A 16,941-nucleotide genomic window follows, 5' to 3' on the forward strand; every position below is an offset into this window, starting at 1 on the left:
GGGTAATTGAAGAGAAGGTACTGTAAGTGAGAGAGAGAGAAGTGCTGGAAACAGAAAGAGAGAGAGCTAGGAAAGACAGTAAGCATTATAGATGTCAATAATGAGTGATAGAGGAGAGAGTAATCATCAGTTACTTTGGTGTAACCACCAGTTACTCTGGTTATCCTAGCATACACCAGAGCTGCATCTTGTCTAGGCTTATTCTTTTTCTAATCAATTGTACTATAACTCTTTCAGTAACTTTGATAACCTAGTTCATCAATTTAATGCTTCTCTAGCTACCACTCTCTAAAGCATCTCCTTTGCTCTTGTAGAAGTGGATGGTGATATTATTATGCCAGTAATTGGTGATAACACCTTTCTCGACTACCTGACTGACTATGAGTGATGGATGTTGAGTGATGGATAGCAATAAAAATTTGAGATAAGAGTGGAGGTGACGGATGGAGGTGCCGGATGTCAATAATCAGTGGATAAGGGTTGGAGAAATGGGACAGAGAAAGAGTAGATGATGGCTATTGATAATGAGAGGATGGTGGTAAGTGGGAGACTGAATCGAGACAGATCCAATTAATGACATCCCTCGTTACATAGGCAGTGCAATGGGGGTAGGGGTGACAGTAGGAAGATATATTAATGAGAAGGTGGGAGAACAATAGATATGAGAGTCTCAAAAACACAAAGAAACAATATATGAAGAATTGATAGGAGCATAATAGTCAGGAGAGATCTAATTGTAGATATTAAGGCATCTCATTTTCCATCTCTGACATCAACCTCTTTTATATCCGGTCTTCTGTACTTGTATCTATTGAGTGAGTCCCCTTTAGTACAATGATTCATAGGCCCCTTTTCCTCCTCTCCTTCCCAGGATTCAGCCTTCTAAAATGAGTCTTCCAGAATTTATCCCATAGCCTTCTTCTTCCACAGGTTCCATCCATAAAGAGCACTTGGCATATCATTAAACAAGCGGCATTCTCCATACATGACCATACCCACATAGTTGTCTCTCCTTCACACTCCATCCAGTTACTCCATGTCAAGTCTTTTCTTTCACTGCATTTGTACTCCACTGTCATGCACGCTAACAACATTATGCATCCAGCAGAGTATGGTCACCACATTTCTTTTCAATTTTCTCAAATCTTCCACATTCAAGGTCCATTTTCCAGACACACATCATACATAAATAGCATACAATAAGAAAGAGAAATCTTTTGCTGCAAAGTAGTGGTAGCAGCTCCCTGAACTTTTTCCACCACACTAACTCTGGCAACTGGGCTTTTGGAACAGTTGCCTCCACTTCAAATTTGGTCATCTATGTAACAAAATCTATCAACTACACCAGGGATCCTTCTGAACACTTGAAGGAATTCATTTCATATGAATTCTTACTGCTAGCAACTCCCGTGCACCTGCCGCATATGAAGCTAACCTACCTTCCTTGTCAGACTGCCTGTGGTCTCACAACACTTCTAATGTATCCATAGATTAAAATTGGGTATAGTGTATTGAATTTCTACATATTTTTTCTCTGCATATCAAACATGGCCATTTCTAGTGACAGTAGGGTCCTATCATCTTTGCTAGATTTACTGTGAAGCATCCATTTTAAGTAATGTTTCCAAGCCTGGAATTTCTTCATTAATTCTTTGAACAATTCAGCTATGACAACTAGGTAGAGAAGTGTTTCTAAGGACAACCATTCTGAAACATCTATTGTGGCTCAAAGGACAACAGTAAACAAAGGCAGAACAGAAAAAGAACTAAGCCCTGATTAACGCCAACCTGAAAACTAAATTCTTCATGGAACTCATTGTTAATCCTCTCTCACCTTAATGATACCACCTTTGTACATGGCTTGCAAGAAAGACTTACACACCACTCACCTTATACATGTTACCTTAGTAACTGCCAGTCTTGTGAGCATGAAGCACTGTCAAGGGACTTCTCCAGGACCACAAAAGCTAAATAGAATGGCTTAGTCTAGCCAAGTACGTCTACAGTTGTTGTTTCACTAAGAACATGGAATTAGTGGCACCTGTCTGGGTATTAACCTGAAATGAGTCTTGTCCAGGCTAATTTTTTTCCAAATCAGTTGTGCTATAACTTTTTTTAGTAACTTTTATACCTTCATCCATCAGTTTGATGCAACCTGTCTCGCTCTAAAGCATCTCTTTTGCTCTGGTATAACTCGATGCCAGTATTACACCAATAACTGGATATGACACATTCCTGTACTACCTGACTGACTACGAGTGGCTAACATATTATCTGCTTCAAATATTTTAAGTGTCTCAGTGATTATACCAACCCCAATGACCCAGTACCTTCCCTTTCTTCATATCCTTAATTGTGCCTTTGATCAATTGGCTGTCAATTTCAATGGTTGATCCGTCAAAGTTATATGATTATATTTTTCCATTTATGAAAATTATCACTGAATTCTGACTCTTAGAAATATACAATAAAAATATACATTTTTAAAAGGTTACTGACTAACAATTAATAAAACTGTTTTTAAATGATTCATTACTTGTTTTATTCTAATAGTTTTTTTTTTCCTCTTCTTCCATAAACTGAAACTAGTGATTGGAACATTAAGAACCATTCTCCATTTCTCCCTCCTCAACATTTTTCTTTTTTTTTTTTCTCTTTTTTTTTTTTATTTGACATTAAACTAACTAATGCAGCATTCAGCAACATTTTGGTAAGGATATTCAATTCAAAGAAAGTATGTGTGTCACAAGGACCATGTATCAAATATTTCAACTTGACAAATAGAGAGCAATCATCACCAAAATATAATTTTTAACAACTTCTTCCTTTCTGTTTTTTTTTTTTTTTTTTTTCTTTTACTGGTTTCAGGTTCCGGTTTGCCTTCATGGATGTAACCATTATTGCCATTCCAACACCGCTGTATAATCAACAGGCACTCATTTCACTGACCTCACAAGGTGGAAAAGCAACAGCAGTCTGAGGATTTGAGCCCAGAACGTAAAAAGGTATCACTATCACAAGCCATTTTCTATGGTACTCTACAAATTCTACACTCTACCATTAATTCATTACAAATTTAATACGCTTAATCATCGGAGACATTTAAATAAGTGCTCTATTCAAGGATATCACTTAATAATCCCAATATCCAAATGTTCTTAACTAACTTCATTGAGGCAAACCAGTTTAATTCAGCCCATTAGCGTGTGTGTGTGTGTGTGTACGTACATACGTACGTATGTGGTCATGTGTCACCCTGATCTCTAGACTTATAGATATTAAGGTTTGCACACTTGTTACCTTTTTAAAAAGTCATCTCTGTCACTACTGAGACCAGGAACAAAAATAATAAAAGCACATCCAGCCTATATTGCTTAATAAAAGAAAATATATGCCTACAAGTGGATCATTTGGAGAGAATCCAATGAACGCTAATGTTCCAAATACCAATAACTCTTATAGATTTACTCCTCTACACAGACAGAAAGGAACAGCAGATTTAATGGAAAGCTGACTCCTGCAACTAAGTCCATCTGTACTGAGATGTATAAAAGAGAACCCAATAAAACTAGCAGCTATTTGATTTTATGTATCAGCCCTGAGCAAGGAAACCTCAGATGTGCTTTTGCAACAGGATGTAGAAAGAGTACTAAAAATTAGAACTGTGCTTTGCTGTCCTCCACAAAAAAGAAAAACCCATTAGTGCACTCACATGCAAATGCCCACATGCCAGTGTAAATGCATGTATATGTGCATACCCTCACACACACACACACACACACACACACGTTTATGTATACTAGTGTAATCCTTTGCCTCGAGCCGAGTCCCTCTTTGTGAAGAGGTGACTTATTCATTTTTGATTAATAAAAACCATCAAGACTGAAATTAGTGCCGGGATCAACACGATGGATTAGTGAAGGCAGTGCCCCAACAGGGCTGCATTTTCTGCATGAAATGCAACAAAAGAATAAGGAAAAGAATATACACATATACATACATGCACACAAACATAAACCAGATACATATAAAGACATATAGCTCAACAGACACAGTTTATGGGTATTAAAAGGCAAGAGACTGTTTTAGGAGCTCATTTCCAAAATAGAACAGTATTCTTGTGCATTTAGCTTTGTTGATTTATTATTTATTAACTGTCATTAGTTTATTCCTCAGAGGAATATTTTGTACATAGCATTCACACTCAGCAACACACAACTCACTGCTAAAATGACACCTTGGAGTTCTTTCCTTCTTTTCATTTTATATTAGTAATGATATGCAGTCGTTTATTTGGCAGAAAATTTTTTTTTTCCTTTAGAGGAGCACACTAGTTTGGCATTGGCAAATGCCTAATGAAACAGGGTTAATGGTCACAAGTCATTGCAATTCTCATCTTCCTGAGAAAAGCTCTGAGCAGTTGGGACCTGCAAAAGAATAGCTGCCAAATCCCCCACAAATCACACACCCTATCTTTAAAAGGAAGGACATGGTAAATGCATTATGCCTGAAGATGAAAAAAAAACAAAATGGGATGGTCATGGTAAGATTGACATTGATTGTAAGTCTACTTAGTCGGAGCTGACTTGGCTTTTTTTGAAATTATAGCTACACTTGTTCTCTAAATATATTAAGAAAGTGAATTTGCTCTTCAACAAGTTGATGTTGCAGAACAGTTTAGCCATCAACATATCAACATTTTGATTTTCAGCAGAGCTATAACAATATCAACTGGTGCCCATCTTAACAAATTCAAACCCATAGTCTTTATCTTAAAACAGTTAAGAAGTTGTCTAAACTAATGAAATCCTGCATGCCGCATATGACTGATTAGAGAAATGATTTACAAATAACCATGAGTAAATAAATATCTCTTTAAATAAATATCTCATTCAGGAGAAGGAGGTGATAGAATTAGAAAATGAAAGTGAATACTTTTCAAGAGAAAAATAGCTTTCAGAACAATGGAATATAACCACATTTTCAACTGGATTTCTGATCTATATAATAACTATTTCAGCAACACGTCTGAATGATAATGAAAAATGAAAAGCTAAAAACTACCCAATCCATAAATTTTATATGACTACATCAGCTCAGACCATATCCAACTATAAGCATACATAGAGATTATCGCATCAAATTTAACATGAAACCATTTTTGGAATATTTTTTTTAACAAAATATACCAGATTACAAAGGAAAAAAAAGTTAGGGGAATTTTTTTTCTGTTTCTCAGCAGTTATTGTTTTAACTATAAGGAATAAATATTTCAATAGATAACTAATTTTGCTTAATGCATACAAATTATAACAGAAAAAGGAGAAAAAAGTTGCTGTTTTTTTCCCTAATTATTAGTAAATCTTTTAGCTATGAGGACTAAATATTTCATTAGCAAACTAATTTTCTTAATGAGTAAAATACTATTGTGATGTTAATTATATACAAACTGGCAACTAGTAAAAAGTACCTCTAACTCAGAAAATTGCTTTATTATTCTTTCAAAACATTAAAAATATTAGTTGTTTTTTTTTTGTCCATGTTAAAAACTTACCTGAACAAAATACTTGAGATGCTTTATATCATTATTCTTCAATCTTGACACAACATGATCAATCCCCCGCAAATTAACGTCTAAGTGTAGATTAAATCCGTTAGCCATCGAGTCAGATGACAACAAATATATACATATACATATATATATATAAATATATATATATATATTTATATTTATTTATATACAAACATAAAATATTAATGATCTCAAAAATATCTACTTTGACTTTCTTTAATGCCAAAAACTACACTTTTTGGCATTCTCTCCTTTAAAAAAATACTTTATATTCAAACTTTCTGTGGTGTATTTGTTTGGTGGATGTATGTATGTGTAGGTATTATATATGTATATATAGATATATATGGGTATGTGTGTATATATGTATGTATGTATATATACTCATACAATGGTGGTATTATTTTCTTTACACTTGCTTTTTTTTTTTACTTAGACGAAGTAAAAATAAGACTAAAATAATATATATATAAAAAAAGGGGGAAAAAAGAAAGATAAAGTAAACCACACAACAAGAGAAACTAAACTGCAAGGTGATGGGGTAATGAATGAAAAGATAAATTTATATCCAGAGGTTGCAGAATAAAGAGGTAAATCCACTCCAATGGTAGATATCCATGGAAAAAAGAGGTATCCATTAGTTTAATCCATGGTAGTAAATATGAAATGTTCATCAGCTTGGAAGTAACTTTACACAGCCTCATTGTAGCCAAATAGTAACACATGGCTACAAACAATTGCATCCAATGCTGAAGAATGGTTATGGCTAATTACAGCTTAATGTTTGCAGACACTGGTGGGGGTAAAAGAAAAGGGGAACAAAAAAAAAATGAAAATGAATTGAATTGCTTCACAATTACAAAGCTTTCACCACTGATTAGACACAAGCTGCTGTTACTGTTGCTACCATCCCAAAGTATCCATCATATGTATGCATCAAAAACCAATATATTTTATCCTTAGTGATTCTGATAGGTTGACAACACTGTGGTTACCAAAAGATGAAGCATGCTGATTACGTTCACATCACTATCTGCAATAGAAGCTACTCCAGCTGATGAAACTGCCTCGGTAGTAGCAGTAGCAGTGGGGGTGATATTAGCAGCGGCAAGATCAGCAGCAGCAGCAGCAGAAGCAGAGATGCTAATGGCCATTCCTCTAATTCTGCTATTAACTTGTAACAGTAGGTAAACTGCAATACAAGAGCAGCATTGGGGAAAGTTTTTATGTCTTGTCTTACTAGAAACTAATGCAAGTTATAAACTGTGAACTACACGACTAACATCTATTTTTTATGTAGCAGAAGCAGAAAGAGAAAAAACAAAACATGCACACACGCACATCCAAGTATTATTTTCCAAACACAGGAACATGCACACACACACACATCCAAATATTATTTTCCACACACACACGCACACACTGAAACACATATCCAGATATTATTTTCCAAACACAGGAACACACACACACACACACACACACACCCAAATATCATTTTCCACACACACATGCACACATGTCCAAGTATTATTTTCTAAAAGTTCACGCGCAGAAAAACACACATCTAAGTATTATTACACACACACACACACACACGCACACACTCACACACACACACACACACACACATCCAAATATCATTTTCCACACACACGTGCACACTGAAACACATATCCAGATATTATTTTCCATACACACATACACACACGTCCAAGTATTATTTTCCAAAAGTACATGCATACAGAAACACACATCTAAGTATTACACACACACACACACACACACACACACCAGTATTTTGTCATGAAATGAAACAAAAGAAGTTAAACATATCAAAACAGTCATTTTATAGGCTAACTATTGGTTTCCCATTTTGGCACAAGGCCAGCAATTTGGGACGGCGAGGAAGGTGATAAGGAAATTATATCAATCCCAGTTCTCAGCTGGTACTTATGTTACTGACACCAAAAGGAAGAAAGACAAAGTTAGCCTTGACAGAATTTGAACTCAAACCATAAAGACAGATGAAATAATAATAATAATGAAATTATTGTATACAGTGCTCAGGTGCACCACAACTTGTCAAAAGTGCGTATAAAGTATGCCACTAAGCAAGAGGTAGCTTACATGTGAACATGAATATGGAAAAAATCAGAATTTACTATGTCGCATAATTTAATTGAGATTTTATACTTTAATACTGCTTACAGAAAATATGTAGAAGAAATATCAAATATAAAAACTAATCATCACAACTGCATAGATTTTTCAGTCTTCACTCATCATTTTTTAATTAACCTGTCCATTACCAAATTTCTGCAGATAAACACTGGGTTGTTTCAATTAATGTTGAAAATAGTGACGAATTTAGTAAAATAATCTTGTTGCTATTAAGCTAATTTGAAACGAATTAATATGAAATTTTAATGGAAGATTTCAATTCAGATCATTTAAAACAAAGTTCATACCAGAGAGCCAGGTTCGGTCTCAGGCAGATTGGTATCAGAAGGTTTAAGTGAAAAATTTATAAGTCCTAAGGTTCTAAAATTGACTAGTTCTAGTCCTGTGAGCCAACTTTTATATAGATTTATACAATTATTCTGTGCATAAGTGTATTTGTAGACAAAGACATATACACACACATTGGAGTGGCTGTGTGGTAAGTAGCTTGCTTACCAACCACATGGTTCCAGGTTCAGTCCCACTGCGTGGCACCTTGGGCAAGTGTCTTCTACTATAGCCTCGGGCCGACCAAAGCCTTGTGAGTGGATTTGGTAGATGGAAACTGAAAGAAGCCCGTCATATATATGTATATATATGTGTGTGTGTGTGTGTTTTTGTATGTCTGTGTTTGTCGTCCTCGCCCCCCACCCCCCAACATCACATGACAACCGATGCTGGTGTGTTTACGTCCCCCTAACTTAGCGGTTCGGCATACGAGACCAATAGAATAGGTACTAGGCTTACAAAGAATAAGTCCTGGTGTCGATTTGCTCGACTAAAGGCGATGCTCCTGCATGGCCAAAGTCACCTGACTGAAATAAGTAAAAGAATATTTTGAAATAAACATGCAAAACTAATTCCTTTGGCAATGTGAATATGAATCAGTAAAAGTTTCGTGAGTGGAATAGGTAGACAGAAACTGAAAGAAGCCCATCGTGTGTGTGTCTACCCACCACTTGACAACCGAGATTGGTATGTTTACATCACCGTAACTTAACAGTTTGGCAAAAGAGACAGCTAGAATAAGTACTAGGCTTTAAAAAAAAAAAATACTGGGCTCGATTCATTGGACTAAAAATTCTTCAAGGTGATGCTCCAGCATAGCTGCAGTCTAATGAAGAAAAAAGACAAGATATATGAAATGCCCGGACCAAACTTATTTTTCGATAGGTCCCTACAGCAGATTTCCAACATCGTTGCTTAATCCTTGCAGAACATCATATCCAGAGTAACGGCAGGATGGCAACAACTAGAATGGACACAAACTACTATACTAGATATCTCAAATGGGGCGCTGAGCCGGTGTGTCTCTCCTGAGTGTTTAAATGGCCACCTCTGTACCAGGTGTCTTCCTGAAGCAACAGCAATAAACAGATTTTGTAATATTGAAACTAATGAGATAATTTCACAGGATCCAAGTAATCAAGCAAATAACAGATAAGATATCATGAGAGATTTGCTATTGCAAGCATTCAACCATGCAGGTTACACACAGGAACTAAAAGACAAAAGGTACGTCAATTTTTTCTTTTCTTTTTTTTTTTGTGTGTGTGTAGTGAATCAAAAACACCACCTCTGTCCACCTGCCAAAGATGAAAGAAGGTCTCATTTTAAACGTGGGACAAGAGATAATGTTCCCTTTGTCCCTGATGGATCCAAATGTACATCAGCCTAATGCCAATCTACCTGAAATGAGAGGGAGAGTTCACTTAGAGTTTGGATTGTTGATGAATCCAAAGAGACAGGATTATGAAACCAAGTTCTCACAAAACTTACTGAATCATTTTTCGGCCCTTTCTATTGCTATATGCAAAGGCACATGGCTTAGTGGCTAAAGTATATGGTTCATGCTCATAAGGTCATGAACCATAGTTCCTGGCAGTACCTTGTGTCATTGAGAAAGACACTTTATTTCACATTGTTCCAGTTCACTCAAATGGCAAAAATGAATAGTTCTTACATTTCAAAGGGCCAGCTTGTCACACCCTGTATAATACTGAATCTCCCTGTGGAGTGGTCAGCCACTGGCACAGTAATTTCATGAGCAGACTGTTCTGATGATTGGATCAGCTGGAACCCTCATTGCCATAACCAATGAAGTGCCAGTTCCTATTAAAATGGCTGTTAAAACAACCATTTACCTTTTATGAACTCTAATTTCATCTCCCTCTTGATATACAGACTTCCCCTCTTGATATACAGACTTCCCCTCCCCTCATTGTGTCTACTGGTACTTATAAATCCCAGCAGATTCAAGGGCCAAAAAGACCTTAAGAAAATTCAAATATAGAAACATATGGCAATGAACAAGATAAAAGGTATTTGTAATCACAGTGGGATTTAAACTACAAACAAGGGAGTATAAGGTATCTAAACCCCACCCCTTACTGTTGGGAACATTTCCATCAACCTTTACTTAACATCATGTTACACTCTTGTTACTAGAATTATGCATGTTCTCAGTGATTTAATCTCAAAACCTCTCATACATCTGGCAGGTAATGCACCCAAGACAAATACTTTTCAAAAGTGCTTTTATAAGAGTGAGATTAAACACAAAGTTGGATACTAATAAAGCTAACAGAAATTTCAGATACATTATCACCCAATGTACATTTGAGATACAGTTATTTATGTTTATGCAGATATCAGTTGAGAAGAAGGAGTCAAAATGGGATCTATTCTGAAAATCTGCCATCTGTATGATGTATCACAGCCAAATATCCATCTACAAAATTTTCTACTATATCAACAGAATTAAGTACAAGTAGGAATGTTGGTGGGGCATTCCCTATCTTTTGTTATAGAAATGGTAAAATATATATTAACCCATTTACCAAGTAACAACCAAAAAAATAATGAAGAAACACAAAAATTTTTCTCTACCTACACAATCAAAAGCTACACACTACTAGTGGCCATCAGGGCATATGTGAAAGAAATTCTGTTTCTATGTACATGTCTGTGTGCGATCATAATTCTATAGCATCTCTCTCTCTCTCTCTCTCTCTCATATATATATCCTGTAAGTTGCTCAACATGTAATGTGATATAACAAAGAGAATTGGACTCTTGTTTCCAAATAAAGATAATGACTTAAATCACAACTTCAGTATGACTGAACAATGATTGACCCACTAAAAATAATGTGGAGCCTAGGATTGCAGGAGCCAAATAACTCAAGTCTTTGAGTTGAAATCCCAATTTTAAAACAGATGGTATCTGCTTTCTAATGAAGATCTGCAATCATATTTACAATTATTTTAATGCTCTAAAGCACTGCGACCTCAGTGTAAATCTTTTAACATCGGGTTATTTTGGAGAGAGTTCAGATGTGATTTAGAGCAGGAAAAAAGATTCAACACATAATATTTAATTGGAACAGTACAATTGTGAACAGGAGGATCCTCATGTTCTGATACACTTTTTTATTGTCCACCAATATTCATTCTTTGATATGATTCGTAGTGGAGATGCATGTATTCTAGTGATACGTCTGAAAGAAATCTGGATTTCATTCAAAACTGGAAAACGATTTACCTAAGTTGCAATACCTTAAGCTTAGGAGAGACAAAATGCAAAGCAATGGTTCTCATTCATGCTTTCTCTGGATCAGACAGTACATCAGCTTTCAAGTTTAAGAGAAAGTGATATTGTTTCAAGATGAAGAACAAGATTCAACACCTTACCAAAGAATTCACAGCTGTGCCAATAATTCATAACAAGATTCCTGACTGAAAGAGATTGTGATGCAGCAATTTATCTTGGAGCGACGCAACAAAAAATGATGTTCTGTTGTAAGATCAGGGACATGGAGTGTTACTGTCTCCTTACCTTGACCCCAACAAGAAATGCCTCAAATAAAACATCAGCTTACAGATGTGTGTGTGTGTGTGTGCAATATCTCCTTGCACTGACATCACATAATTAGAAGCAATTGTCACTGTCATGCAAGGGGTTCTCTTTATTCCTAATATTTCATGAAAAACATATCTGGTCATGGGGAAATATTACCTTACTAGGCAAAAAGGAAGAGCTTTCAGCTCCAGAAAATCTTCCTAAATAAAATTCCATCCAACTCACATGAACATGGAAAAGGGGACACTAAAACAATGATCATCATCATTTAACATCCCTTGTTCAAGGTGGTATTGGTTAGATGGTGTGACCATAGCTGGCAAGCGGGGAGGGGGGGGATGCACCAGACTCCAGTCTGATCTGGCAGAGTTTCTACAGCTGGATGCCCTTCCTAATGCCAACCGCTTTACAGAATGTGCTGGGTGCTTTTACATGATGCCATACAGGCGCTTTTATGATGGTATGTGTATGGATGAATATATATATACACACACACACACCATCATCATCACTTTTATATTCTTTGTTTCCTTCCACCATTCCTAGGTTGGATGAGTCTCAAAGCACTTCACCTCCTGTTCTGACACTTTATCACCAAGCACACACATAGCAACAGAGGTGTATGCAGTTATGACTCTACACCCACTTCTATCACCAACTACTTTATAGGTGCATCCCAATATGCTACCAACACTCAAGAGGCTACAGCTTTGGTTAGCCCAGTGCTATAGAAAATATTGGCCCAAGGTGCTATGGGAATGAAACTCAAGAGTCAAAACTATCATGTCTCAATTTTTAATCTATGTAAATACTCTTCCGGATAGATTGCCAGTTTTGTGATTTACAGAATCCATGTCTATTCTTTAATTTCTCTTTTTTTTTTTTTTTTATAAGTGGGGATTACATGGATTTTACAGCTGGTCATATGATGTTCGTAATCAGAATTATTTTATGCAAGGGAAATTTTTTTCTTTTTACCATGACAATGAAACTACAAAGGCTGTCTACAGTAGGTCCCAGGTTTTCTCTTAAATATTTTGTGACAAATATAGCACATAATTTGTTTAAGAATCACATCAACAGTGGTTTTGCCCTTGTACATCCATCCAAAAATGGATTTTTAGCCTAGCAGTAGATAAGCACAATTTTGAGCATAAAGCCCAACAGTGTTTCACAGAAGCCATTGGATGTGTGTGTGTTCATTCATTTGTCTTTTGGTCCTATTTTTTCATGCAGGCATGGGTTATTAAACAAGTATTATTGAGTCACATGTTTTACAAACAGGTTCCCTCCCTTTCAAGGATCCATATCTGTTTTTCAAAAAAAAAAAAAAAGATTTATTTTGAATGTCTTTGAAGGTGCAGTACTGACAGATGATTTGTTGACAGAAGAAAATACAACAGCATCACAGTCCACAATATTCAGAGAATATATAAATGCGCGCACACACGCACACACACAGAGAAGAAGCTTATTTCAGTCTGTCTATTAAATACACTGACACAGCTTTGGTTAGCCCAGTGCTATAGAAGATATTGGCCCAAGGTGCTATGCAATGAAACTCAAAAGTAGCAAACTCCCTAATCACAAAGCCATGCTTGTGCCTTAAAAGTCGTAACACTACTTGTGGGACTACCACTAAACCAAAGAGACAGACAGATGAATAGACATGAAAACTGTATATATAGAATATAGAATCTACAATTAACTGCATTAATCTCACCAGCCTCAGAGGATCTGCAAAGGCTATTAGCAGTCCTTTTCTCCGAACCAATCCAATAAAACAAATGAAACGAAATAAATTATATGAAATGTATATAATTTGTGTGTCCTCGAAATGAACTGAAGGTTCTGTATTGAAATTCTGAGTTTCTTATGGATTAGACTGGATTGGAATGGATTGCCTATGTTCAGTCCACTGGAGAACAAAGGCTTCAGTATATTCTCTCCACCAACCATAGTCTGATGTGAAGGCCATGAATCTGAGCTTGTGATCATACTGGTTTGATGAGCCTACTCTGCCACATAGGCTTGAAATTGCTTGGCTGAGGGGTGAAGTTTTTATATTTACAAATGGGAGTAATTGAGTCAATTATCCATTGACCCCAGTCAATTATACATTGACTCTACTGGTATTCATTTTATTGACCCCAGAAGGGTGAAAGGCAAAGTCAACCTCGGCAGAATTTGAACTCAGAACGTAAAGATAAAATGAAATACTCTAAGCATTTCGCTCAGCATGCTAACGATTCTGCCAGCTTGTTGTCTGAGCTTCTTATATTTGATCAAATAACAGTCAATTCAAAAGTTGGAACTCCACAGAACTAGGAATAGGATATAGAAATAAATTCAAGCAACATGAATTTATCAATAACATTAGGATGCCAAATTTTCAGCAAAGTATGGATATTTTTACAAAGGAACCTGAAGAAGAGGAAGACCAAGGAGGATAAAGGGGAGATGCTTTTAAAGCTGATGCCTGAGTATTGAACCTCACAAAGAAAATGGCAAAGAATCACAAGTGGTGAGAGGTTATGCAGGAAAAGACCCATCCAACTCACACAAGCATAGAATAATTCACATAAAAAAAATTATGATGAATAATAATTTTAATTTGATTATGAAATAAATATAATGATGAAACTTTTTTGTTGTTTTTTTTTATTTTCAATCATACAAAAAAAAAAAAAAGAGTTGACGGTTTGAAAGGGAAGGCATCTAGTAAAAGTATTTTATTGACGATTGCAGTGGTGGTGATGATTATATCAAAAAAATACTCTATTTTTGTCATGGCATTTAATCTATAGAGAGCCATTTTACAACAGGGAGAGGGAGGGGGAGAGGCAAAGGAGAAGGAGGGGGAAAGGTCACTAGATTTGTTTTAAGAAAAAGTTACATTGACAGGTATTGAGTGATTATAGGTGAAAGAGGAATAACTTATTGATTACCAATTCCATGACTGTACAAGATGTTGCAGTGAGGAGAAATCCTCTGCAGGTAGAAAAATAATAATATTTTGCAGATTTCAATAGAGGAAGGAGAAGGGGGGGAAAAAAGTATATTCAAAGTGATAACAGAAGTTCAACAGCCAGTAATGGTATCTGATATACTGTCTGGGTTTGTTAGTTCATAATGAAGGAAACTGGCATTTCAGTTCATTTGTATATTATTTCTAATATCATGATGATCATCATCATCATCACTCCTTCCCTTCTTTACCTAGCAACCTCAGCTTTTCACAGAAGTTATTATTCCTACTTGCTAAATTTACCTGGCGGGGGAGGAGATGGAGTGTCATATAAAATGGGAGAGGAGTAAATTACATAAGTAAAAAGAGAGAAACCCAGTGCAACTAAGTGCTGAATTAAATGTGCGTGGGCGTGGCTGAGTGCTGAAGGTGTTTGCATTACAACTAGAGGCTTCTGGATTTGATCCCACTACACAGAACAGAGCAACAGTTATCTACCAGGCTGACCAACACTCCACGAAATATGGTCAGTGGAAAATATAGTATGTGTAGAGCCAGTGAGTAAAGTGGGAGTGCATACATGCACGCATGCAGTACAACATATGTGGGGGTGGGTACTGAAAAGTCCCTGATTTGGGGTAAAAGAAAATATTCCCCTCTCGGATTCACCCACTTATTGCAGCAGTCCTTCAGGTTTTCTAAACCTTGTAAAAGAACTCAGAAGGGGGTTGGGCCTCCAACCAGGCTTTCACGATACTCCTAAAGCCAAAACGTTTTTAGCATCCCCCTGTAAATACATTGGTTAGAGAATCAGCAATAAACTTTGCAGTGAAACAGAAATACCTAGCAGGATTTATTCCACCCAAGTTACACAAACACTCGCTTGTCACATCATTGTAAATACAATGAAACAGTACTACTACTATTTACAAAATTGCAAGATCTAAAATTAAAAATTAAAATGCGTAAACACAATTTCTTTTACATAATTAATTATCAGGAGTGAAAACTGAGATGCACTGTTTATCAAGAATTTAACGTAAGGTTTATCAGAAGCAAAACTGCATTTGAAGATTGTATCAATAAGCTGTGTCTAGTAAAAGTTTTAGAAAGTGAACTGAAAGCTACTAAGATAATGGCTTATGTGCAACTAAAGACACACTCTAGCAGACATCATGTACAATACAAAGTAAAGTAATATTAGTGATGGAATGAGTTGTTGTTGTTGTTGTTCATGTTGTTTAGCGCCAGATCAGTTCTTATCTAGCAAATTTATAATTTAAAAGCATTTCAGATGTAACGAACCTCACTCCTCACCACCATTTCAAGAAAACTACACTGCCCAATTTATCCTCTGATTTTTTTTTTAAAACTAAGGAGGTACATGAGAGAAATTTTGTTGCTATTTTCAGCAAGTTAACCAACCAAAGAGGCTATTAAACCAGCTTGAAATGGAATGAATGAATAAATTATAGAGAAATACAGCATTTAATTTGTGTACCTTCTGCACTCAGAAACCCCACCCAACCCATTTGTCTTTCCACCTTTCACAACCCCTGCTGCATCCAAACCTACTGGCCCCACACAAACCACTATATCTCGTCCTTCCTCCTTAGAACAACATCCCACTGAAATCCTGTCTTTACTCATGTCTTTCCTGCAGGTGTTAATCAGTAACAATTTAAACCGAACGTTAAAAGGCATCAAACACTGGTCTTGGAGGGTCTATAAAGGTCATGAGCACTTCCCCTTCCTTTACAATCAGAATTTAAAAAAAAAAAAAAAAAAAAAGAATACCCCCAAAGTCGACAATTTCCAAATTCTTTCAAAATGACTCAAGTGTAAATGACAGAAATAGGAGCAGAATATATGGGGTTATATCTTATCAATCGCAGAAGAATGAAACAAAAATTGATTCCACCTGAATTTGAACTCAGAACCTGAACTAAACATCACTATGTATTTTGTTCAATGTGCGAAGCATTCAGCTAATCCAACACCCTTGTTTGTATAATTGCTTGCATAAATTATTGAAAACTGAGTTGAAATTCTTTATCAGAAATACACGAACAATTCACATGGTCTTAAAATAAACAAAAACAAACAAAAAATAATTTTTGCAGTAACCCTTGAAGAGTAGCAAAACAAAATTGTAAATTAACAAAGACAGCCATAGTTATATACGTTTTATAAAAGAAATTCGCCCCTCGGAAGAGCAGTGAAATCTTATTTGTAATAGTCGTCATTAGCACCAATGTAATTCAGACAAAAATTAAGGAAAGTGACATGAAAAGTGATGGAAGGGAGACAACTTGTG

The 16,941-nt window shown here is 36.0% G+C and overlaps 1 protein-coding gene across 8 annotated transcripts in view; it reads right to left on the minus strand.

Moving 5' to 3' along the window:
* LOC115214180 (liprin-alpha-1) overlaps positions 1-16,941 on the minus strand; it is a 368,483-nt gene that overhangs the window by 259,246 nt on the left and 92,296 nt on the right. The window contains exon 1 of one of the 8 annotated variants that reach the window (XM_029783277.2): positions 5,555-5,705. The exons of the other annotated variants lie outside the window; for them this stretch is intronic. Within the exon in view, the coding sequence (XP_029639137.1) occupies positions 5,555-5,662 (108 nt within the window). The 5' untranslated portion in view covers positions 5,663-5,705. Of the gene's footprint in view, positions 1-5,554; positions 5,706-16,941 lie in introns of those variants that run through there. 8 annotated transcript variants of the gene reach the window in all.

This window comes from Octopus sinensis, linkage group LG7, assembly GCF_006345805.1.
Source record: "Octopus sinensis linkage group LG7, ASM634580v1, whole genome shotgun sequence".
NCBI classification, from domain to species: domain Eukaryota; kingdom Metazoa; phylum Mollusca; class Cephalopoda; order Octopoda; family Octopodidae; genus Octopus; species Octopus sinensis.